Below are 26,625 nucleotides of genomic sequence, written 5' to 3' on the forward strand. Positions count from 1 at the left end.
GACCCTGAGGCCCCGCTGACCCTCGCTGAATTCCATCAGTGGCCGTGGACTAGCAGTGCTCTCTGAAGCAAAGAGATCACTTACCACACTCTGGGCCATCTGGGCTCACAGATTGGTGAATTCATACCCGGGTGTGTCTCCTCCTGGTGTTCATGCTTTGGTAAAGATATCATTGCTACGAAGCCTCTTGATCAACTTACCAAGCCAATGTCCATCAGGAACCAGCTCTGAGGACCAAACTCCATTTGGGTCCATTAATGCTCAACAAATTACTTACTATATTCATTTTTGGAGCCCAGAGAAATCTTGTTAAATCACATCCAACCAATAAACATAGTTAAATTACACCCAAACAATCAACAATGTATACATAATCCTAAGGTTCATCTACCAAGGGGTCTCAATGAAGCACCTTTCAAAAGTCAATAAAAATCAAATTGTTTCCCTTTTCTTTCTCCCCCTGATAGCAGAGGAAATTAGGCCAGGAGATGCAGGCAGAGAGCTCACTTCTAAACCACAGATAAATCAGGGACTTAATGATGACGCAATGGGCTCCACAAGCAGAGGGTGTGAACTTCCATTTATTTTCAGCAAGTAAAGAGTTTTGCTTGCAGATTTACCTGGCTTTCGGGAGCTTTTGGAGTGATTCATTACTGTGGTTCACAAGAAAACAACAAGCTTGGTGAAAATGAGGTAGAGAGAAAAGTCACACATTTACGCATCAAAATTGGGCCAAGTGGAAAAGCAAAGCAAAGGTGTGGAGCTGGCGAATGGAGGTTCACTGACCCCATTCGAAGAGATTCTGTGTCATCAGGGTTGGTAATCTGAGCACCTGGTAATGAACCACATCAAACCAAATGGCAAGTGCATAGCGTACATGCCTTGCTCATGCTGCCTTCTTCCATCTTGGAAATATATATATTATGTATGTATATAATATACATAGATGATATTATATACATGTGCATGTGCATATATATATGTACATATATATATTCCATGTTTTTGCTTCTTTGGACAAATGGAAACACCATCAAGAAAGTCTAGAAAATAATGACATTAGTCAGGTATGGTGACTTCAACTTGTAATCTTGGTAACTCAAGAGGCAGAGAGTACAAAGATCTGGTTCAATGACACTACAGGTAAAAAATGAGTGGGATTCCCATCTCAACCAACAATCAAACTGTATTGGTCCATGCCTATAATCCCAGCTCTATGGGAGCTGGAAAGTAACAAAGCCAGCATGGGCAAAAGCCCCTACCTGAAAAATAACCTAAAAGCAAAAAGGGCTACAGATGTGCCTCAAATGGTAGAATACTTGCCTAGCAAATACTAGGCATTGAGTTCAAAGCCCAGTGCTGCCCTCCTAAGAAAAAAACAAAAAAACTTGTGTATCTCAATTAATCACTAATGCACTGGAAATCAATACTGGATTAAAGAGAACTAAGATACAACCACAGATCTAGATATAAAACATCCCAAGTATTATACTAAATATAATGACGATGTTAAAATGAAGGTCAGATTAATCCATATATAGTGAGGAATCCAGATGTATGAATATATCTATATGAATAGGAACATACATGCATTTATATACATATACCATATAATACTACATATGGATAGCATGCATAAATATATAATACCACATGTATATGAGTATACAAATCCCTATATATTATGGATCCATATGTATGAGTTATGAGTATATGAACATAAACATATAAGTCTATATATGCATGTATATATACATACATGTAGTTATACACATACTCGACATATGTGTATACACATACATATATATATATGTATACCACTAAAGTAATACCTTTTCCCACTTTAAAGCCTAGAAGATTAAAAGAACACAATACAAGAGGGTAGACTAGGGGAGAACTAAGTTTTCTGTGGCAGGGTCCCTCCACTTTGACCCTGTTAACATTTGGACCTGAGCAGTGTTGACTGGGAGCCTCTGAGTAGCCTGAGCTGCTAGCTAGAGCACCCAGTAGGTACCAGCAGTACCTGCCGAAGGTGTAACTGGTCCACTGAGAACATCTGTCCTATAGAAAAACGGACCAACCCTGTCCTATGGAGGTAACCAACATCTCAGCAGCAACACGCAGGCTAACTTTGTAACACAGAATGTATCGGCTGTTCTAATCAGGCTATTTTCTTTTTAAACTTTGAAATCTGTGTTCCATAAGTAGGAAAAACTACCAAGAACCATGGCTTTACTTAAATTACAACTCTGAAAAATGACTTTCCATGTAAACCGTTTATTGTCTCTTTAAAATCTCACTAAATAGAAGGATCCATTTCCAAAATGGCGTCTGAGCTCTTTTATTACTACCCTGGATTAACCTGTGGCTTTTTTTGAGCTCTGGTAAGGAGGATGACAGGAGATGACCTCCCAGGCTGGAGGCCCAGGTCCCAAGTCACTCACAGGAAGAGAGCACACAGAAGCGCACCAACTCAGCAGATGCAAGCAAGATTTATGACGTGCACGCTGACTCCAAAGCAAACAGTTTCACATCACCTTCTGGGACTCTGGAGTTTACTAGAGACAGATGAAAGTCCAGAAAACAGACAGGTCTCTGAGCATGATGATGGCTTGTGAAGCCCGCCTTAGAGACACTCCCTATAAACGTACGTGCACGTCACGAAAGTATGCCTGAGAGTCTCTCCTTGGATCTTACCTACTTCTCCCTTATCACTCACATGTTGCTATCACCAAAATCAACTTTTGCTTTGTTGGTCACAAGGAAACTGCTGTACCGACTGCTGGGAAAAGAGGCCACTCTCCTTCGGCTCCCATCACTTGACTTTGGCCTGCTCTTGATGGAGAATCAAAGTGACACACACCTGGCTGAAGATTTCCACACGGGTTTCATCTTCACCTTTACAAACCGGCATGCATCGCCAAAGAATTTACATTCCATAGAGCTAGAGTCCTAGGGTGCAAATCTTGTTTCTACCACTTCCCAGCTGGGTGGACTTGGGCAAATTACTTACCCTTTTTTTCTGTGTTACCACATGAAAAATGGAGATGAAGACCACACAGATTGCACAGGAGTATGGGCAGATTCAATGAATCCATCCCAGTCAGTGGTAAGTGTGCATTTTCATAAGTTAAAAAAACAACAACTGGATAAGTTGTGCTTGGTGGTACCCGCCTATAATCCCAGTAGTTGGCTAGGACAGAAGAAATATCGCTAGTTCAAGGCCACACTAAACTACGTAGAGAGACCCTTTCTCAACCAACAAAAAAGAAAAGAAACTAAATCTAAAGAAATGCAGATTCCACCAGGACTGATTGCTACAAGAACCACAAGTGCCTGCCTGTCACATTGCTGTAGAGACCCCTTCCACCCTTGCAAAGGCTTTCACGTCAGAAGGAAATCTCCGGAACATGCATGCAATACACACACACACACACACCCCTTACAAACCTAATGCAACTAATATTTTTTGCTTCCTCTTTTCATTCTCAGAGCTGCTGATTTATGTTTTTGTTTTTATGGTAAAAAAAATAAAAATTCTGGAAAAAACTAACAGCGAGGAAAAGACAGCCGGACAAACTGCCTTCCACAGCATAGGCAGAGAGCTCCTGATCTGTTTATCCCTGGAAATATTCTAGGGTAAAATATAGCCCAACAACTGCATAATGTCATGTCCCATCCTTTGTTCTCGTGGATGCCTTGAAATAAGAAGAGAACCCAGATTTTAAATATTTTATAGAAATGATACTGGCTTATGTAAGAGAGCCCACAGCAGCCACAGATTTAGATCCTCAAACACGGTTAACCTAGCAAATCTGCCCAGAGGCAACAAGGAAATTGCTCCAGCTGAAAAAGCTGTACCCTCTGTGAGAAATACCCCAGAGTTTGAGTTTTCAAGGTCAGGGGAAAAAAGAAAAAAAACCCTAATGCCAGAAATTACAATCTGCACCTGAACTTCATAACCTTGCAGCTGAACTTGGCACCTCTCCTTTGGAGAGAATCTTGGGCAAATGTGATTCTTAGGACAGACAAAACAAGTACTCGGATGAGCCCATCCTGACAAGGCAAGTATGTGTGAAATGGTCCAGAGTCTGGCTCCAACTTTTCTCTTCTGAGAAAAATGAAGCAGTTCAGAAAGACCGCCAATCTCTTTTACTGCAAACATTGTACTAGATTGGTCTCAGAGAAAAAAAAAACACAAAAAAAACCCTGGCAATATGGCCTTGGTGAGAGGCTTCACTTCTCCTGACAATGACCATGACTGAAAGCTACAATGTGAAACACGAATGTGCACACATGCACGCATGCACACACACACGTACACAAATATGATATACACAGTTGGCCCTCTGTATTCAAGGGCTCTGCATCCGTGTATTCAATCCACTGTGGCTCCAAAATAGGCTGAAGGCATGGCTCAAATGGTAAAGTGCCTATCTAGCAAGTATGAGGCCCTGAGTTTAAATCCCAGCACTTCAAAATAAACGAATAAATAACTCAGAAAGATTTAGCCTCTACTGGATTTGTACGACTTCGTTTTTCTTGTCACTTTATCCTAACGAATACTGCTTAACTACTTACACAGCCCCTGCATTAATTATGTAACATAATCTAGAGACTAGGTACTATAGTACCTGCCTGTAATGGGGAGGGGTTGAGACAGGAGGATTATGAACTCAAGACCAGACTCAGCACTGTAGCAAGGTCTTATCAAGGGAAGTATATGGGAGGATTCACACAGGCTATATGTAAATACCATGCCATTTTCTATATGGGACTGGATTAGAACAGATTTTAATATCTGTGGAAGTATGAAAACAAACAGCCCACAAATAATAGGGAAAGATTATATATTAGAACTACTGTGCATGTATGTATATACATATATACACATGTGTATATATGTGTGCATATACACATACACATATATGTGTGTATATACACACTAGTAGTATATATACTTATATGTATATTTGTATGTGTATTTGTGTATATATGTGTGTATATATATACACACACACTAGTTAAACAGAAAGCCTTTATAGCACTTGAGACACACGCAGAGAAACAGAGAACAGCTCTCCTTCCTGCTGCCAAAATACTAGACACATTTTGTACATATGCTTGGTAGAACAAACAAGGGCAAGTGGATGCTTCCCATACAAACCAGGAGCCACCCAGAAAGATTAGTATGTAGAGAAATTTCTCCCTTGACCTTGACACACAACCTCGGTGGTATGAGTGGAATACAGGGTGTCTCCCTAGGGCCCAGAGCCAGTCTCAGCTGGGACTGTAATTACAAGCCTGGAAGATGAGGGGTGTTAGAGGCGATGGCACAAAGGCTGGCTGGGGCTATGGGTAGGTCAGACAGAGTTCTGGGAGAGGAGAGCTAAGGACAGCCCCCCTCTGCCCCTGGCCTGTGGGATTAAACGATGAAAAGGAAGTGCTCTGTGGCCGCATTTTCTGTTCGACTTCGAAGTGTGTTTGCGTGCTTGTTTTGCCTTCTGTCCCAGAAGCATAGCTCATCTTTTTTCAAAGCATAAAGTTGGAGGCAGGAAGAAGTCTCTGCTTGATAAGAAATGACTACAGGAAATATTCCCCCGTTTTCATCTGGGGCCCCTTGTCAGCAGATATTCCTACCCAATAGGGGAGCTGCAGCCAGAGCAATGCCACAGAGCTCCGGGACGGATGCTCGTCCACGCCTTGCCTTTCATAAAGCCTTCAATGTCCACGCTGTGAGGGTCCCGGTGGAACTTGTGTCTGAGGACCCATGGTGCACTGCTTCCTCTGGCCCTGGGCTGGAGACTTTCCATCACCGACTTGTTTTTCTTGCCACACACAGATCTCCTCACTGCTGCCCCATGATAATGGACTCTGAATTTCAACACGCTTAGAGGTTTTGCCTTTCATCAAACAAGCCTCCTTCCCACTGGGCTCCACTAAGATGCTGACGGATGGATGGCAGCAATGGCCTGCTGCTTCCGTTCAGGGGCCCAACAAGTCTTGTCCACAGCAATCTCTGGCATCCATTTCTTTGCCAGGCCACACCACGGAGGGTTGTGACATCCCTATCTTTAATTGAGCCCTATCTCTATAGCGGAACCATCCCAATCATTTTGTTGTTGTTTTTAGGCCAGTCCAGGGGCTTGAACTTCGGGCCTGGGTGCTCAAGGCTAGCACCCTACTATTTGAGCCACTTCATTTCAATTCTACTTTCAGCTTTTTGATTGTTACTTGGAGATAAATCTCATGGACTTGTTGCACTGGCTTCAAGCTGGAGTCCTCAGATCTCCGCCTCCTGAGTAAATAGGATTACAGGTGTGAGCCACCAGTGCCCAGCTCATCCAAGTCGTTTTACATCATCAAGTCTCGGTCCCAGATGGAGACCAGGACTTGAAGGAACTCACTTCTTTGTATAAACAGGAGCAAGAATTCAAATGTATCACGTCTTATCAAAGCTGTCACAACTTAAATTTAAGAACTTGTAAAATCAAAACTCTTTTTTTTAATTTTTTTTGGTGCCATTCCTGGGGCTCAAACTCAGAGCCTAGGTTCTATCCTGAATTTCTGTGCTCAAAGCTAGTGCTCTACCACTGGAGCTGCCGCTTCACTTCTGCTTTTTTGGTAGCTAACTGGAGAAAAGAATCTCATGCCCTTTTCAGCCCAGGCTGGCTTTGAACATCAACTCAAATCTCAGCCTCCTGAGTAGCTAGGAGGACAGGTGTGAGCCAGCAGCGCCCAGCCCAACAGTACTCAGGAATAAATCAAAGACAGCCATAAGGATTTGTGCTCTAACAGCCACAGACAGAACAGGGCACCATTATGTCAGTAATTATAATTCTCAGAATGACAACAGATACAGCAACAGATGTAGGCCTGTGTCTAAACACAGGCTACTTACTCAGCAATACAATGAGACAAATCACTGACACTTTACAGCCTCAGACAGAGTCCATGTCAAGGGCTGACTCCGCTTCTGCAGCTTTCACAGAAGGCAAAGTTAGAAGGAAATTCAAGAAGTACTTAACGGGGATTGGAGGGAGGACACTAGGGCCATAAAGGAGCGGCATAGGGGACCGTCCTGCATTGTGACCTTGCGGGTGGCACCGCTATTGTGAATGCCAGTGACAATTACACGTGCACATCTCAAACCAGCAAAATCCTAAGAAGTGCTGCACAAATGTCACCCTCAATACTCAACCTGTCAGCATGCTCGGGTAACTTTTGCACTTTTAACTCTGCAGTGCTGGGAATTAAAACAAGAGCTGGGGGGGCTGGGGATATGGCCTAGTGGCAAGAGTGCCTGCCTCGGATACACAAGGCCCTAGGTTCGATTCCCCAGCACCACATATACAGAAAAACGGCCAGAAGCGGCGCTGTGGCTCAAGTGGCAGAGTGCTAGCCTTGAGTGGGAAGAAGCCAGGGACAGTGCTCAGGCCCTGAGTCCAAGGCCCAGGACTGGCCAAAAAAACAAAAAAACAAAAAACAAGAGCCTGATGTATGCTACCACTAAGCTATATTTCAAGTTATCTGAATAACTTCCTTTAATTGATCGGTTGATTTGGTGGTACCGGGGCTTGAACCCAGGGCTCTACTCACTTGGTGTGGTTGATCTCAGCCGTCACTCTGCCACTCGAGTCCTGATTTTTGTGGGTTGTTTTGGAGATGAAATCTAGGGTACTATTCTCCCTGGGCTAGCCTCAAATCTCAATCCTCTTGATCGCAGCCTCCTTCCTGAATAGCTAGAATGACAGATGTGAACCACTGTTGCCAGCCACACGGGCAACTTCTAAGCCTATATTTAAAAAACATAAATAAGGCTGGGAATATGGCCTAGTGTCAAGAGTGCTTGCCTCATAAACATGAAGCCCTGGGTTCGATTCACCAGTACCATTTATAGAAAATAGCCAGAAGTGGCGTTGTGGCTCAAGTCGCAGAGTGCTAGCCTTGAGCAAAAAGGAGCCAGGGACAGTGCTCAGGCCCTGAGTCCAAGCCAAGGACTGGCAAAAAAAAAAGAAAGAAAAACATAAATATAAAAGGAGGATCAGAGGTGTTGCTCAGTTGTAAAACACTTGCTTAGCAGGGGCAAAGTCCCGAGTTCCAAGCTCTGGTAACTGACAAAATAAAGATAGTAAATAAAATTAAACAAAATATGCAGATGAGACTTGCATACCTGAGATATAACTTATCTTGGCATGCTCTCACAGTTTCATGAGAGAATACCATCCTCTTTTTTTTTTCCAGTGGGGAACAACTGTCAATTTAATGACTGAGTATGTCTCTAATGCTCTAGGGAGAGGAAAGCACTTGAAGATGAAGAGGCAGGGGGAGGAGGGGTGGAGGGAGGAAGGGCAGGGGGAGGAGGGCAGAGGGAAGAGAGGCAGGAGGAGGAGAGATGGGGGAAGAGTCAGGGGAGGGAGGGGCGGGGTGGGCCACCTGCACAGGTGGGTTCTCAAGTAACGGGAGGCTCTTTTCAGCAAGAGGTCAATGGTGCCAGTCTCCCTGGAAGACACTGTCTTCACCCAGCACATCCCTCAGTCCCCTGGGGTGACACCATTAGAGGGACAAAACGTGGGCAGAGTCAACCAGTTCTGAATGGCAGCATTGTTAAAGGCGCAGTGTGTTTTCACTTAGCACTCAACCCATTCATTTCAAAGTCCACCGGAAGGTTTCCTGTAGTTAATAAATAATGAGCTTAAACACACCCGCCCCACCCCCAATATTGGATATACCCCTTAACCACTTCACAATAGCGCCTGGGGCCATCTCCCAAGGACACCACTAGACAACTGAGAGAAAATTCAAACATGTCCAAAGAACAGTTGCCCAAACAAATGTGCAATAGCTCTCCAGGCAATGTACATCCCGGTCCCTGTGTGTGCTCTGGCTTTAAATGAACACGGGTCACAGTGTGGGCAGGATGGGTGGGGGTGGGGTGGGGCCTTTCAATCAACAGCCTCACTGTAATTAACCAGGAAGAACAGTGGAAGCGTAAACCTAGGATCAACTGCGAACTCCCTCCACTACACAGTGCACTTCATTCAGATTCTAACGAGAAGCTACAAAATCCACGAGATCATAAATACATCGTGACAGCATGTCTCCCCTGGGCCTGTTCTGCGCAACAATGACACTTTTCATTAAGCTTTGCTGCAAATAACCCAAATTTTCTTTTTAAAAAAATGTGAAAACACTTTGATCAAATCACTCTACACTGGAAAGTTTTTATCAGGAAATAATCTGACAAGTGTGCCATGGTCTAGGTACCAAAAAAAGTTGCTGTGGCTGTTATAAAAGCAAGCAACTCCACACTACATCAGAATACTCGAGAATGTGTCCCCCTCGAAGCGCAGTGAGAACTCTTAGCCACCCAGAATCCTTGTCCTGGGCTGCAGACGGACGCATGCCTCGGCAAATCACAAGGAAGGAAGGGAACAAAAGTAAATAAGCCGAAATCTGCCAGAATGGAAAAGTGCAAATCATGGTCTTTGCGGAATTGTTTTCTTTTCATTACCTTCAGGTAGTTGTACAAAGGAGCTGCCAGTTGTCATTTAACAAAACAGTTTATGAACAGAGTGCATATTGATGGGCACCTCTTTCCACATGCTCACCCCATCTCTCCCCCCCCCCACCCCTTCCATCATCTTCTTGCATTCTCCCCCTCTTCTTTTCATTTATCTCCCCTTTCCCCCTTACCCTCTTACCCCACCCCCTGGTGTTGTTTTGGGTTTTTTTTTGGTTGAAGTTTGACTGTCTTTCTAAGGAATTACAATATTTGAGTTCATCCTTGAATCTAGCAGCAATTATTTGGCGCACAATATCATTATATTACCAAAAGCATCCTAAAACCCCAATTAAAATCAATTTCATTTAAAAAAAAAACCACTTTTAATCATTTGAGACCAATCTTTATCTCAACCAAAAGGGAATTACATGTAAAAAGTGCAACAGGAATGATATTTCAAGAAAATATTTAAGGATCAAAACTTTTTCCCCATATAGTTTTTGTTTTTGTTTTCTTGTTTGTTTTTTTGCCAGTCCTAGGGCGTGGACTTTGGGCCTGAAAACTGTCCCTGGCTTCTTTTTGCTCAAGGCTAAGCACTCTACTGCTTGAGCCACAGTGCCCACTTCCGGCTTTTTCTGTGTATATGGTGCTGAGGAATCGAACCCAGGGCTTCATGCATGCTAGGCAAGCACTATACCACTAGGCCACATTCCCAGCCCCCCACATAGTTTTATATAGACTATTTTCTATACAATAAATATTAAGGCATGGTTTCATCTGACAGCACAACTTTAGCCACATAATTTCTGTTTCCAATTTTCTTTATAGCACTGAAAAGTACAAAGAACAGTTACCCAACACAGAGGCCCACACCCGTAATCCTAGCTACTCGGGAGTCTGAGATCTGAGGATTAAGGTCCAAAGACAGCCCAGGCAGAAAGTAGGTGAGACTTGATCTCCAATTAACCACCAAACTATGCAAGTGGAGGTATGGCTCAAAGGATACAGCACCAGCTTGGAGCAAAAAAAAAAAAAAAGTCCAAGCAAAGTACAAAGCACTGAGTTCAAGCCCCAGTGCTTGAAAGAAAGGAAGGAAAAACAAAAACCACTTGCTGGGGCTGGCAGTAGAGCTCAGAGGTAGAGGATTCATCTACTGAGTGTAAGGCAGGGATTCCATCCTCAGGAGGCTCAGAGGTAGCATGTGACCATGGGGAAATGAACATGACACTTGCCTTTGACAAATAGTAAAAACTCACAATAGCATGCCTGTAGTGATTATGGCTTATATAAAAAAATTAAAATGCTTCATCCTCCTCCTCCCTACAATCCATAATCAATTGCCCACAATCCCATTCATCTTTAAACATGGTTGTGTGAGCCAGGCACTGGGGGCTCAGGCCACTGATCCTAGCTAAGATTTGAGGGTTGCAGTTCAAAGCCAGTTGAGGCAGGAAAGTCCATGAGACCTTTATCTCTAATTAACTATCTGAAAACCAGAAGTGGAGCTGTGGCTCAAAGTGGAAGAGCGCTAGCCTTGGGCCCTGAGTTCAAAACAAAACAAAACAAAACAAAACCTATGGCTATATGAATCTTTTCCATGTAGGCCAAGCTGGCCTCCTCCAGACTGAAAGCTAATAAAGGAACAGTCCCAGAACCACAATGACTCAACAGTGATTTTCTACTGTGGCATGACTGTCCACAAAACATAGATGATTGTGAAAATCCTCGCTACCCATAGAATGAATTATTTCACTGAAACGTAGGCAAGGAAAGTAGATTCACAGAAAAATATTATGGATGTACTCATACCAGCAGCGCTAGCCCACTGTAGAGCACCAGACACGTCCAATTCATTAGATGCCTTTCTCCTTGGCATGATGCTGACTGTCACCAATAAAAACCATCGCTTTAACCACACATTTCAGTTCTGGCTTAATGAAGGTATACTTGCCAAGGCCAGACAGATGATTTATTCACCTGTAATGCCAGCTACCTGGGAGGCTAAGATCAGGAAGACTGAAATCCTCCAAGCACAACCTGAGCAAAACGTTTTCATGACCCTAATCCCAGCCAACAGCTAGGCATGGTAGTACAAAAAAAAAAAAAGGAAAGGGCGGGAAGGAAGGAAGGAAGGAAGGAAGGAAGGAAGGAAGGAAGGAAGGAAGGAAAGAAGGAAGGAAGGAAGGAAGGAAGGAAGGAAGGAAGGAAGGAAGGAAGGAAGGGGAAGAGAGAGAAAGAATTCTTTTTAGAAATCTGGTTTTCTAAGTGCCTTACATAAACCTTCCGACTCCCCACATGACTGGGGCTGAGCTTTAGAACTCCCTTTTCACAAGGCAACAGAAGTACTTAATCTTTCCTAAGCAAAAAGTTGGTCAAATAAAAGTTAACAGCATCTCCAAAAGGTGATCAACATTTTCCTATGGGTTTTTCCATGTTTCTGAGGTGAAATCCACTGTTTTTCAAACTCCCATGAAGTTTTCAACTCAAAAACCATTTACTAACTGCCAAGAGGAAAAAGCAAGGAGAGAGAAGGAAGGGAGGGAGGGAGGGAAGGAGGGAGGGAGATACCAGTTCCAGGCCCAGGAAACCAACCAAACAGAAAAGTGTGGCCTCATCAAGGGCTCTGTAGACAGCGCGTCTGGGTTTACATTTTAACCAGTTCCCTCTAGCTGTGTGACAGTGGACACATTATTTAACCTTTCTGTGCCTCACTTTCATCTCTAGAGTGAGCATAATTATACTCCTAGGATTGTTAAGATAACTGAATGAGTTGCTGAAAGTCAAGGGCTTCATCCCATGGCTAGCATACAGTAATACTGGGTAAACATTAGCCACATTGATTCTTGTCTTCACAGAACTGGAAGAGGCTTTGAAACCAAGGGGAAACATACTTCCTCCCATCATTAAACAGCTGAGCTTTGGGGGCTGGGGGGGAGGGGGAGTAACTGCAATTCCAGCCTGGAACCCTGTGCTTGGGGACTCGATGTGCATGAGGTAGTGACAAAACTTGATATGTGAAACATTTAACATCTCAAGGACCAACTAGTTATCTGGAAAGGAAAGTTACAAGGGCACATCAAACTGGGCACTAGTGGCTCACACCTGTAATCCTAAGGACTCAGAAGGCTGAGACCTGAGGATTGCAGTTTAAAGTCAGCCCTGGCAGGGAAGTCTGTGAGACTTGTCTCTAATTAGCCACCAAAAAAGCCAGAAGTGGAGGTGTGGCTCAAGTGAGGAGGGGCAGAGCAAGAGAGAGTGAGAGAGAAAGAGAGCAAGAGAGAAAGAGTGCACGCAAACAGACACGTAAAAGTAAATACAGCCTCCTGCTAACTGGTAAATTCCTTCAAGTAAAGCAAGACCAAGAGAGAAGAGCCAGACCCAGGGAGAGAACAAACCTTGCTGTGAACTAGACTCCCAGTTTCCAAAGGGAGATGGACAGGCTGGGCCCCTGAGCAGCAGACAAGACGGCCCACGTGAAGGTACCAAGGAGGACTGGGTAACAGACGTGTGGGGGTGGAATTCAACTGAGGGTGGAGGGGAACAGGGCTGAAGAAACATCTAGAGAGTCAGATGCAAGATCAGAAGTCTTGAAAGCTAAGCTGAAGTGCTGGAGTTGATTCCATCAGCAGTGTGAGCGTGCTTGCAATGGAATTCTGGGAAGGACGAAGTCTGCAGAAGCTTCTGGATTGAAAGGGAAAAGTCAATCGTGCAACCCAACCAGGAAATGGTACTGGGGAGGAACTCTCAGACCCGGAAGTCACTTCAAGCGTGTGTACTGGTTCTCCATTCACCAATGATGACTACTTGATCGTCGGAGACTTTTTTCCCTTTGTTCTTTTTCTGGTGGCCCTGGGGTTTGAACTCAGGACACTGCTTGCTAAGTAGTTGCTCTACAACTTGAACCACTCCTCCAACCCTTTTTGCTTTTCTTATTTTTCTGAATAGGGTCTCATGCTTCTTGTCCTGGCCTAGGTTATGATCCCCGTTTACACTTCCCACATAGCTGGGTGGACGGGCCCCACACACCCAGCATTGAATCACTAGAGGTGGGGAGTGTCTTGTATACTTGCTGCCTTGGCTGGCCTCTAACCGTGATCCTTCCAAGTAGCAAGGCTTACATACCTGTGTATGTATATAATTCATTCTTGACTTTTAAGTGCAGCTACTGTAAGTGATCTTTTACTATTGCTCACCTACTATGTGCCAAGTACTTTGTAAATCTTGACTCCGCGTAGTAACCAAACATGACAGACATTACTAGGCCCATTCCACAGCTAAAACACACAAGTTAGGCTCAAGACAGTTCAAGTCCCCTGCGGCCAATAATGGGATCTCACATGGGGGGGGCGGGGTAGGCTGAACTTTTATGCTAAAAATAATGTGCTTTTTCACCTGGCCAGGGGAAAGCTGGAAGGGCAGCTGGACCAAGCTTCAGACTTCCCTGTCGTCTTCTTACTGGAAGGCTCCTGCAACTCAGTGACTTGATAATGTCACCCATTACTTACTCTGAATCCAAACTTCTACAACTTGTGAATGACACGGATCCCAAATCTCACCCATGACAAGAACAGATGAACACATTCAAGGTTCCCATCCTCAAAAGCGACCCCACTTAAAGCCCCCACAGGAAAAAAAGCCAAGCTGTCTCCCCCTCAAGCCTGGCTTAAAGCAGGGAGGGCTGGGAGCTGCCAGTCTGGGCCTGATTTTGGGAGAGGTTGGGAGAGGCCAGAACAGCAAGCCCTGCGACGCGGCCGTGACATGATGTGGAAGAACACGGAGCCAGGCAGCTCAACAGCCAGCAACAACTGTCCTTCTACACAGCTGTTCCTGTGGCTTTGCTGTACCCTACGTGGTAGGGGGTAGGGGAAGAAAAGACAGTACTTGACAATAGAAATAGTAACTACAGTATGGTATACGCAGGGGAGGAATGCAAGGGTAACAAAATGAATACCAGGAAGCCGGAACATGTGTTGTGTGTATGGGGGGAGGGGGAGGTGAGATCAAGTAATGGAGAGGAGAAGGGTGGGTGAATGCAGTCATAATAATCAATGCAGATACATGAAAATGATGGATGGGAGAGATGGGGGAAGAATGGCAGAAGGGGAGACATTGATCAAGGTGCACTGTACTCACGAATTACATGTTGAGCTGAATCCCCTTTGTACAACTAGTTAAAAATAAAAGGTTTGTGACTGGGCAGAAAAGGGGCAAATACTGTAACTCACCATGAGACAAAGAAAAGTGACCCAACTGAAGATGTTATGTGAGTTTCTGGTCATCAAAGGGGCTGCCTTCGTGACTCAGTGGCACTGGAAGTCCTTCACTCTCCCCCCATCCATCCTGAGACATGACTGCGCATGAGGAAGAGCTACCAAAAGAGAAAGATCTCCCGGAAGAGGCGCTGTGGCTCAAGTGGAAGAGTGCTAGCATTGGGCTGAAGAGCTCAAGGACAGTGCCCAGGCTCAGAGTTCAAGCCCCATGACCAAACATCTCCATCTCTTTTCCAAAGAAGAGGCACTAGAACACACACACACACACACACACACACACACACACACACACACACACACCACTACAGAAGAGCGGAGAAAAATAGGCATAGGGAGTCCATTTACAGCTTAAGAAGCGAGGAGAGCCACGGTGCCCTCTAGGTAAGGGGATACTCTAGAGCTGTTTGCTTCAGCCCCGTCTGAATGGAGCTTCAAGAGAAAGGTGACTCTGGAGTATTTCCCACTCGGTACATCCCTAGTAGCCACAACACCTGCTTTCTGGGATTGTTCTTTATGACAGCCTGACATGACCATTTCACATTTTCATTCTGACAATCAGTATGTTCCCTTAGGTCTCAATTCCCTTCAAAAGATCCTTGAATAGCTATTGAGCCAAACTTTTGCCTAAACTATCCCCCAAATGAGTCTATCTAGAAATGCCTGGCCCCCAGCATTGTAGGCATTCTGGTCTGGAACACAGAGAAACAATGTCCACTTCAAAAACTTCTGCACCGTAGTCAAGCCACTTCGCGAACTGTTTTCTCATGCCACTTCGCGAACTGTTTTCTTATATATGCATATGTATACGTATATATACATGTATATATAAATAATTTTGCTACAGATATACCTAAACTGAGTTTCTGAAGTCCATTTTTTAACATCTGACCTAGAAATGCTCAAAATCCAAGCTTCCCAATGGAGCGCACACACAATTAACTCTAGAGGTCACAACAATCTAACAGCAACCAGGAAGAGACTGAAACTGGCTCAGGCTGTTTAATTCTGGCGCACATTTTTGAAGCCGGCAGTGTCAGCTGATTGGCACAACCTTTACCAGCTTCTCGTGGCTGCTGACCGGCTCTAAGAAGACTGATCCCACCTAGAGCCGGCAAGTGCTGACAAGAGGCCTGCACAAGAATTAGTTCGGGGAGAGGCCTGCACAAGAATTAGTTCGGGGAGAGGCCGATTGCTTCATTGACTCCAGGGTCTAGCTCAGGGCGACTTAATTAGGAATGATTTGGCTTCAGGGTTCAGTAACGTTAGCAGTCATTTCAAGATGTCACAACTTAAGAGGGAGTTCTGGTGAGCAATGCATAGGTCACATGGTCCCCAGAAAAAAAGTATTGAGCTTCAAATATCCTAGTTGGAGAAACTCTAGGATGGCTCTTAGCAACAGCTGTAATTTACCAGTAGCTCCCTTTTACATTATTTGACTATCCATCATGACTAGCACATGTAACATCTCACTCAGTACCTTCCCCGCCCCCCCACCCATGTTGTTAACACACGCTTTAAATGGTTGTCAAACAAGCAACAAGTCATTATTGCTGTAGCCCAGTGAGAAGAGTCTGTGATCAGGAGAGCCCTACAAGGTATAACGATACACCACATCTACCCTTTCTGTAGCTATTCTAACAGGACAGGACAATATTTTCTTCTCTGGACAATGTAACCAAAGAATATTCTAAGATATTCAAGAGAAAGAGAGGGTTTATGTTGGGTAGATGTCTCTAATTCACACACTGTTGTGTCATCTCTCTTGGCATGGCTGCCATCCATTCAAGATGATTCGAGAGGGAAACTCTGAAGGCTAACTAGAAATCAATATTGTAACACAAAAGCAACAGCGCATTAAAAGACTAACTTTAAGTACTTGAAAACAGCCCAGAAATACCAAAGTCAGCAGCAGCAGCAAAAGAAAAAGGCTCTGGGTTCTGCAACATGCTCTTCAACTTTGGGCAAGTGACTCTGGGGTATTCTTCACCCAGAGCACAGAATGGATCATCCATAAATTCAACATTACAACTACTCACTGAAATAAAATCCAGCGCCCATTTCCCCTTACTCAGAGAAGCAGAACAAGAACCAGCACCAAGGTGAGTTCTGGGAAAAAGGAATACTTTTGAATCCAACAGGCCAGGCAAGGTCAGGTGCCCCACAAGTCCTCCAGAAGTTCTCCGGCACTGGCACTAGGAGGCAGTGTTCTTCCCAAGGGAGTTCTTGGGTGCCTGTTGGTCCCCAGGCTGGAGAACTGCAACCTCAACAAACCTTACACTAATTCCATGTTTGCATCAGATTTTCTAAAAGACTCGGGGCACCAAACAAGACCCAAATCCAAGCTCAGAAGTATTTGCCTTAGAGGCAAAGAGAATTATTTGCCCCAGTTCTCCTACAGATGAAAGCAATTAAAGACCAAGCCCTGAGGTCATTTACCTTTGGACAAACTACTACTTGCAAAAAGTCCTGTGGTGTCTTTTTACAGGCAAGAAAATAAAGTTCCAAGGATAATAAAGTGCTAATGTCTCAGTGTGTGAGTGTGTGTGTGTCCCTCTTTTTTAAGTAAAAATATATATTCCCAATGGATTAGGTACCACTCTCAAAAACAAGAATATAGTTAGCACTTGGGCCGTCACCCATAGTTAGCATCACCCATAGTTAGCACTGTTGCCAGAGAAGACAGCAATTGAGCGTCCAGAAAGCAGAAGGCCTTGAAATATTATATCCAATTAAGTCAGATAAAGTAAGTTGGCTAACACTTGGGAGGCCAAACCTCACCAGACCATTTTGCTGGAAGATTTCAAGACTGTCCTGGACTCACAAGACATTCCCTGAGCTTTCCACCTCCATCCTCCCCCCGCCCAGAAAGAAAAAGAAAATCACATCAGTCTTCCTCAAGTCAATTAAGTTTATTTTGAGCCACTTCAAACCTCAAACTTAAACAGAAATGTATTAAATAAACACAACCAAGAAAGGAAAGGGAGCCAAGAAAACCACAGCCAACCCTCGATCCCAAGGGGAGAAAAGAGGTTCTCGAGCTCCAAAGTTAAGTGCGGTGTCCCCCGTCCAAGGCTCTAAAGGGGGGCATCGGTTTACTCTCTTTTTGAAATAACGAATGTTCTTTAAATTCGCATTCCACGTCTGCCCAGGGCGGGCGGGCCCCACACACGCGGGGACCTTCGATGCCACGGTCTGACACTGCGGCGAACCCTCGCAGGGCGGTTCCGGGTGCGCGGGGACCCTCGGCCGTCCCCGCAGGGCAGGAAGCCCGGCGACCCCCCCCCCCGCCCCTCTCCTCGCGCTCCCCGGGAAGTGTCCGCACCCCTGCACAGGAAGCCGGCACGCTTCGCAAAGGAAATGCCAGACCAGACCTTTCTAGGAGAAAGGCACGTCCCAAGCAAGCTCAACGTGGTTAGGGGACTTCCTGCGCCCCGGCAGCGCGCTCCCCGACGCCGGCCCCGGGCGCCCGCGGACTCACCTGGCGCGGGGTGCCGCGGGACGCCCCCGAAATCCAGCCACCTAGGCACCGGGAAACGCACCTGGGCCGCACCGCCCGCCCCCACCCCCCCCACCCCACCCCCCCCCCCCGACAAAGTGCGAGCGCAGGACAAAGCAAAACCTGCCTCGGCTTACTCATCGGGGCTCCCGGCCGCCCGAGGGAGTGGAGTTTCGGGAGACTCCCCAAAAAGTTTCCTGCGCCGGCGGAGAGGCGGCGCGGGGCGGCGCGCGCGCGGCGGGCGGGCGGGCGGGCAGGCGGGGGTCCCCCTCACCCCGCCGGGGCTGCGAGGCCAGGTGGGCCCCTGGGCGCACTCACCTCGGGGAAGAAGTTGTCCATTGTTCCGGAGCCCTGGCTCCCCGGCCCGCCGAGCGCGGCCGGCGGACGTCAGCGCGGCGGGGCCCGGGAACCCGGCGAGTCACGGCGCCGCACCGAGGAGCTCGCGCGCGCGGGGCGTCCCCGCGGCCATCGCGCGCCCGCCTTCCGTGCACCCGAACCCCAGGTCTCCGAACACCCCCACCCTCCCCCCAGCAGCCTTTGTCTCCTCGGCCCCCAAGTTCCTCAGTCCCGGGCTCGGCGCTCCCGGGCGGAGAACAGCTGGTGGCACATTCTTCCCGGGCCCGGGGAAGATGTTAGGCGGGGGGTAGGTGCTGGCGAGCGCCCCCTTCCTCAGCGCGCCGCCAGACGGCTAACCGGGCGGGCCGGAGAAACAGCGGCCACCAAGCGCGCTCCGAAGTCGCTCGTCCGGCGGGCGCCCCGCGGTGAACAGCCCCGCGTCCCGGCTCCGACCGCGCTCCGCGGATCCCAGGCTTTGCGGACCGGCGCGCACGGGCCGCCCCGCCTGCTCCCGCGCCCCGCCCACCCCGGAGCCCCGCCCCCACGACGCGGACACGCCCCCACCTTCCCCGAGGCCACGCCCCCAGGCGCTGGGCCACGCCCTAACCCCGCCCTCAGCCTTTTCTCGCTAGTCGGCGGGGCCCCGCCCGCTCCGAGTTCCCACCCGGGCCACGCCCACTCCGGTCCCTGGGAATCCGGAGCCGGGAGGTGACGGGGACCCCGCGGCACCCTCCCTGGCCCTCCTGCCTCCCCACTCAGGTGCGAACCCGGGGCTTGATGTTCCCTGTGGCGATGGCGAATCGGGGCTGCTGGGGGCTGCCCTCCCCCCTCCCGGCTTGGGCGGCCAGGTTAAAAGGCGTTTTCCTGACCGCAGGACCGGGCTGGACCGGGGGTGGGGGGGACGGGGGGTGGCGGGGGGGGAGGGGTCCTGCCCAGCACCGCCTTTCCTCTCTAGCCAGCCCCTTTTCCTGGAGTCCAAGCAAACCGTGGGGTGGGGGTGGGGGGAACCGGCCGTCTTCGCAGGCTCCCGGTGACCCCAGGGCGGCGCCTGGCCCGGTGCAGAGAGCGCCCTGCAGCTAGAGGAGGAAGCCCGACGGGGGTGGGGGGAAGTCGTAGCCCCCCAGCAGTGCCATCTCTCCCCCCGCCCCCGGCGAAGCTCCGTGGACCCTTTGAACCCACCAGGTTGAGGGGCAGACCCACTCTCGAGTCCCATTCGGTCCCGCAGCTCCCGGCGCCGTGTGGCTCCCTCCTGTAATCCAGGTTTGAACCCAGCCCGGGCAGAAAAGTTTGGGAGGCTCCAATCTCCCAGTTAACCAGCCTAAGCCCACCCACCCCAAAACTGCACCTTACTTGCTGGGGTTTAACTGCCCTGCGCCTTGGGATGCATTCCTGACTCTGGAGGATTGGTCTCCTGGTGTAAGGGATTTAACTTGGGTTACCTGCAGTTGGAAGAATAAAAACCATGCTTTAAAAACGGAAGCAGCAACCTGCTGCAGAGAATGAATGAATGAACGAATGAAACATCACTCTGTATTCGTTGATTGGAAGTTCCAGTATCCTTGGAGTAGTTAATAACATTACTCCCACCCAGAGCTAGGGTGATGGCTTCATTGCACAGGCCTGCTCCCGCAGGGCTCTAAGCGGTCAAAGATTGTGACCAAAGTGGCCAGAAAGTTGAGATGGCGCCAGTATGAAGACCAACAATCCTCAACATCAACCAAAGGGGCTTAGTCCAAAGAGTCCTTAACTACTGTGTGCAGATTCAAAGGCAGAACAATTACAGTCATCATGGGTGTTAATCTGCACTGGACATCTAGAGAAATTACCAGGGTGCTTGTTCCAGTGTGTGTGGGGGGGGGGTGAGGGGGGGAGGGTGAAGCTACGTTTCCAGCTTCAGCCCAGATGCCAATCTATTGGGCAACCTCGAACTTTTCATTTCAGAAATCACTGTCGAATCCTATGTGGACTCATCCTGCAAAAGGTTTCTGAAAGGAGATCTGAAGATGAGGGTGCGGAGTATATGGGCATTCTGTATTTTTTCCCCCTTGATGTTTCCTTACATCTCAAACTGTTTTGAGCCACTGCTTGTAATCTTAGCTACTCAGGAGGCTGAGATCTGAGGACCCCAGTTGAAGCCAAACAAAGTCAGTAAAACGTCAGACATAGAGCTATAGCTGAAGGGGTAGAGCTCCAGATCTGAGTGGAAAAAGCCAAGGGAAAGCTTGAGGCCCTGAGTTCAAGTCCCAGTACCTGAACACACACACACAGAGTTAATTTATTATTTATTAATTTATTCAAGCAGGTCTCACTATGCGGTAGTCCATAACTGTATGCAAACACCATTCGCCTGCCTCAGCCTCAAGTTGATAGGATCACAGGCATGCATCAGTCAACACACCTACCTTGTTGTTGCTTTAAATTGAATTTTATTGTAAAGGTGATGTCCAGAGGAGTTGCAGTTACATAAGGTAATGAGTACATTTCTTTTGCTTGTTACTTTTAAAAAAATTGATTTCTTGCCAATTAAGAAGGTAGCCTTAATAATTGTTCCTAAGTTTAACTAACATGCAGAATAATTGTAAATTTGATCTAATATAGGAAGTTGAATTTTACTGAGTCATTTTGCTTTATTCTTTTACATCACTGTTATAAATACTGGTCCCAGGGCCACTTTATCAGACTCCGCTGGGGAAAATTGCCAAAAAGAAAAAAAAAATGACCCTGAATTCTGGGTTGGATTGGGTGCCCACAAATCTGGATTATAATAAGCCCCAGGTATCTAGTTCTGTTTGAAAATCCCTACAGCAAATCACCAGAATGAAACAGATCTTCATGTATGCATGGATGCATGTGTATTTCTCAGAAAGGTGGAAAGATAAACCACACCAGTAAGACACTGTTTGCAGAACAAATAGCTAAGTATATGTTTTTTTAAGCATTCTAAATAGAGTATCCAGCCCCAGGAATTTGGGATGGGAATCAATTGTTCAGGAAGACATTGTTAAAGGTACAAGATCTTTAACAAGATTATTCAGAAAAAAAAGGGAAAGCGTTTTAAACCAGTACATTTTTAGAATACTCAATTCTTATTACTTTTTTTTTTTTTTTTTTAGAATTAAGTGCTTCTTATCAGACGGCTGTGGTACTGATTGGACACAGCAATGTGTAAAATTGTTAAACTCCTTCCCCCCCCCCATAAGACAAAGGTGCTAATGTCTGTCCAGGCACAATACTCAGAGGTCAAGTTCTTTCTCTTACTTTTCAAAGACACCAGGCTAATGAGTTGTTCAAAATTAAACACCCCCAAAGCTCCAGTTCTCTTATTTAGTGGCATAAAGTTATTTACCATGAACAAAAGCAAACTGTTTTGCTACTGATTGGACCATGGCTCCCGCCCCTATTTGTCTATTTGTGAGTTAAGTACTATAATTGTCCTCTATTCTCTACCACATGTTTGTTATTTTCAGCTGAAATGTGTTGTATGAATTTCTTTCATGAGCTCAAATTGTTGATGATGCTTGTTATTGCTGCCACCCTAATCTTTATGTGTGAGCAGGTGATTTTCCATTATCTTAATTTTTGTTAAATACCCCCACGCTTAATTGCTCCAGAGTAATGCTTTAATTACTAGTTACAGAAAGGGAAAATTCTGGAGGGCTTTTTCACACAAATTAGAAGCTAATAACTGACACAATTCTAAACTCCTTCCATGCTTAACCAAACAGTGAAGGAGCTCATCCTTATTGCTCACTTTTCATTTTGGATGTTTAAAAATTTGAACATTTTGCCTTTCTGCAAATACAAAAATGAGAGGATTTTAAAAGAAGTTTTAGACATAACTTACATTTAAGGGGTTTAAATTGTTCCTGTGAACCTACAACCAACTGTGAATGATTTGTATAAAGACTTTTAATTTTTGGAGGGAAAATACCTGGAATTTTTGTTGTTGTTGTTGTTATGGTACTGAGTTTTGAACTCACATCATTGTGTTTGCATAGGCAGGCTCCCTGGGGAGATGACTTCGGCCATCTCTTCAAATTCATTGCTGTGGTTTGGTTGTATTTTAGTCCCCAAAGGTTCGTGGAAGGAGGCTTGGTTCTAATGTAGTAGTGCTGAGAAGTGGCAGAACCCTTAATGGACCAGGCCTAAGGAAACGTCGTGAGGTCCTGGAGTCACCAGGAAGGGGTTCATAGTTGTGTCTGTAAATGGTCAAGTCTTATGGGACGTGTTTGGAAACTTGCCCAATCTCTTTGAACATACCTGCTTTCTCTTCAGCTTCACTGTTATGATGTGAGGTTTCCAGAGGCCAACATCACACTGTTTGGATTTTCAGGTGCCAGAATCAGGTGCCAATAAACCACTTTTCTTACAGATCGCCCAGCCTCAGGTATTTCCTTATAGTCACACAAAATGGGCACAACCCTCACTTTTTACTGTCTAGGGCTCATCTTCAAGTTGTTAATTTTTCTACCCAATGTGGTCTGATTTTTATCTCCCACCCTATCCCCCCAAAAGTCACTATAATTTCAAAATAATTGAATTCAACAGCCTGTTCTCAAACCTCACTCTCCTTGACATACTCCTCTTTTGAAATTCTCAAACTTCGTAGCATCAGAGCCAGTATCATAGGTATGTAATCAGTAGTTGGTTACAGAAAGTCCTAAACAATGTTGTTGATATCTTTAAGAGCTCTATTGTTGACATCTTAAAATTTTTAATTACTTTTTTAAACAAAAAGACACAGCTTTTCATTTGACATGGACCCTAAAAATTATGTTTCCAGTCCTTCTAGCTTTTACAAAACTGTCTTTGGATGTCACTCTCATTTCCTTGACTTCTGTTTTTGTCTCTGTGTCTGTCTGTCTGTCATTCTGTTTCTGTTTCTCTCTGTGTGTCCTCTCTGTCCCTGTCTCTGTCTGTCTCTGTATGTCTGTGTCTGTGTCTGTGTGTTTGTCTGTGTGTGTGTGTGTGTGTGTGTGATGTATCTGTGTCTGTCTGTTTGTCTCTCTGTGTGTGTGTGTGTGTGTGATGTACCCCCAGGCCTCCCCTCCTGTATACTAGGCACTCCGGCAGCCTCTATACTACTAAGATGCATCCCCAGCCCCTCCCTGTTCATTTGCAGGCTCCTCTTCCACCTTTCTAAGCATACATTCTGTCCTCACAGTATTTCAGCTTCTATGGCTTTAAAAATGGTCCCCACATCCAAAGCTCAAGCTTTCAGAATACCCACACTCTCAACCATCTGTCAGACTTCCCAGCCATGTTTTTTTAGGTATTTCTGAACTAAACCTTCTTCACTCTCCATCAACATCTATTAACTTCCTCCTGTTTATTAGTGGAGTAATTCACCTTAATGAGAGGACATCTGTCCATCAGGCTTAAATCTTTTGATGATTGTACCTACCTTCTGGGTGTCGCCACATCACAAACCTTCCAATCCAATGGCAAAGTTTTACATTCCTCTCTTACACCCAAAGTGTAGCTTTGGTACTACTAGTTGCTATGGCCAGTCAAGGCTTAATCTAGGGACCAAACTACAAGTGGAATCTGTGAAAGCTCTAAGCATAATTTTTTGTTTGTATGACAGTGCTAGGGCTTGAACTCAGGGCCTAGGTACTGTCCCTCAAGAATAGCACTCTACTCCTTGAACTGCATTTCCACTTCTGGCTTTTTTGGGTGGTTATTGGAGATAAGAGTCTCATGGACTTAGTCTCAAGGGTGACTTTGAATTGTGATCTTCGGACTTTAGCCTCCTGAGTAGCTAGTATTACAGACATGAGACAGTGACACCCACCTTTCCAGCACAATTTTGATGGCCATGACAGGATTGGGGGACATGTGAGAAGGAATCCTGAAATATATTTTGAAATCAAATTATGTGTACTATACAGCTCACACATATACCCAAAGAGAATACTTGAAAAGTAGTACAAAAACAAGCAAGCAAACAAAACAAACATTAAGAAAAAAAAAACACCTAGAGCTGACCATCCCTATTTGAAGCTTAGGTGATTCCTAGGATTCATCACAGGAACAATTTTATGAAAACTCTCCCTGATAGCTTGGAAAGGCTTTGTTTCACCACCTGAAATGGCTTGATTTTGTGTTTTGAATGAGTTAAGAATATGTTCAGGGCTGGGGATATAGCCTAGTGGCAAGAGTGCCTGCCTCGGATACCCGAGGCCCTAGGTTCGATTCCCCAGCACCACATATACAGAAAACGGCCAGAAGCGGCGCTGTGGCTCAAGTGCAGAGTGCTAGCCTTGAGCGGGAAGAAGCCAGGGACAGTGCTCAGGCCCTGAGTCCAAGGCCCAGGACTGGCCAAAAAAAAAAAAAAAAAGAATATGTTCAGATTTTTCCCCCCTCCCAAATCTTGCATTAAATCCAACTATGCTACCATTGAGCATCTTAGGGGGAAAAGTCAGATGAAACTCCACATTGTTTATATGAGAAGGAGCAGAATTGTTATTATTAAAGACCGGACATAGCATCCATGCCTCTCAAAAAGAGATGGGCAAGTCCATGATGGCAAATGGGCAGAGCAGTGGCCCTAGGTGGTAGCTAACTTTTCTGTATAATAAGAGCCACCTCATTCATGGCTTCTCCCAGCAGTGACTTACTCTCACAACTGGGTTGTGGGGGTGATTCAGCCTGACCCCTGCTTCTGTCACCTCCATTCTCAGGCATATGAAGTCAAACTCCCACAAGCTGGTGGTATGACTCATCTTGTCCGCTTTGTCACCTACATTCTCAGGCAGATAAGTCAGAGAGATTCTCTGTTGTGGCTGGAGATCTAAGGTAGCCCCATCACATGACGAGAACCTCCCTCAGGCAGATGGGGGCAACGGGACAGAAAGACCAGAACTCTTCTCATTTGCCTTCATCTGATGCTAGTCTTAGGATTCCATTTCGGTGACAGTAGGAAACGGCAAGACTTTTGGAAATCTGCACAGATGTCATATGACATTGCTCCTGCCATATTTAAGCCATCAAACACCTAAGGGAAGGTCAGATTCTGAACTCCTGATGAAAGAAGCTACAAAGAATCTGCATCCAAATTTGGAAGGAAGAGGAGTGGATTTGTCAGCTATTGTTGCAATGATAACATACCCTGAGAAAACAAGTTAAAATGCGGAACCTTTTGTGGCTTCCAAGGTTCCATTTGTGATCATGTGACTCCCACATTTTGGTCTGTGGTGAGGCAGAGCATCATGGTAGAGAGGGCAAATAGTACAGAGCAGCTTACCTCATGGAAGCCAGGACACGGAGAGACTGAGAGACAGAGATGGAGATGGGAGAATGACCACAAGATATTCCCTTCCAGGGCGTGTCCTCTGTGACCTACCTCCACCAACCAGAGGCCACCTCCTACAGTGTCCACCACCTCCTATTTGTCCACTTGGATATCAGAGCGCGAATCCACTGATGAGGCAAGAGTCCTCATCCAGTTACATCTGAACATTGCTGCATTGGTCACGGAGCTTCAGCATGGCAGCCATTTGGAAATACCATATCCAAATCCTAACAGATATAAAACTCACACAACACTACATTCACTATTCCAAAATGTGCAACTGAGTGGCATTTAGTAAGTTCACGATCCATGGGCGGAGGAGGGGGTCATGTTTACAATCTACTGCCAGAATATTTTCAGCACTCTAATTCCCCGAAACTGCCAGCCTATAGCAAACACTAATTTGCTTTCTGACTCTCTAGAATTGCCCTTTCTAGATATTTCATAAAATGGAATCGTAAAAGGGAATGCCTGACATCATCAACTGAAAAGGAGGACGGTGCTTCTTTGCACCCACTGTTTCAGAGGTTTCCAGCCATAATCTTTGGCCCTCATTAATTTGGGGCCTGTGGTGGAAGAGAACATTATGGTGGCTGGAGTTTATAGAGGAAGAAGCAGTTCATCTCATGGCTGACAGGAAGCAGAAAGAGCGAAGATGATCAAGTACAGCCTTCAATGTCACATTCCAGTGAGGCACATCCTCCAATGAGGTCTCATCTCAAGC

General features: G+C 46.0%; 1 protein-coding gene across 1 annotated transcript in view; it reads right to left on the reverse strand.

Annotated features, from left to right (window-relative positions):
• Positions 1–19,027, reverse strand: part of Myo10 (myosin X) — a 192,192-nt gene extending 173,165 nt beyond the window's left edge. Inside the window, exon 1 of the mRNA XM_048368041.1 lies at positions 18,590–19,027. Within this exon, the coding sequence (XP_048223998.1) occupies positions 18,590–18,610 (21 nt within the window). The 5' untranslated portion in view covers positions 18,611–19,027. The remainder of the gene's footprint in view (positions 1–18,589) is intronic.
• Between the last annotated feature and the right edge of the window lie 7,598 nt (positions 19,028–26,625).

The sequence above is a fragment of the Perognathus longimembris genome, chromosome 19 (assembly GCF_023159225.1).
Source record: "Perognathus longimembris pacificus isolate PPM17 chromosome 19, ASM2315922v1, whole genome shotgun sequence".
Classification (NCBI taxonomy): Eukaryota; Metazoa; Chordata; class Mammalia; order Rodentia; family Heteromyidae; genus Perognathus; species Perognathus longimembris.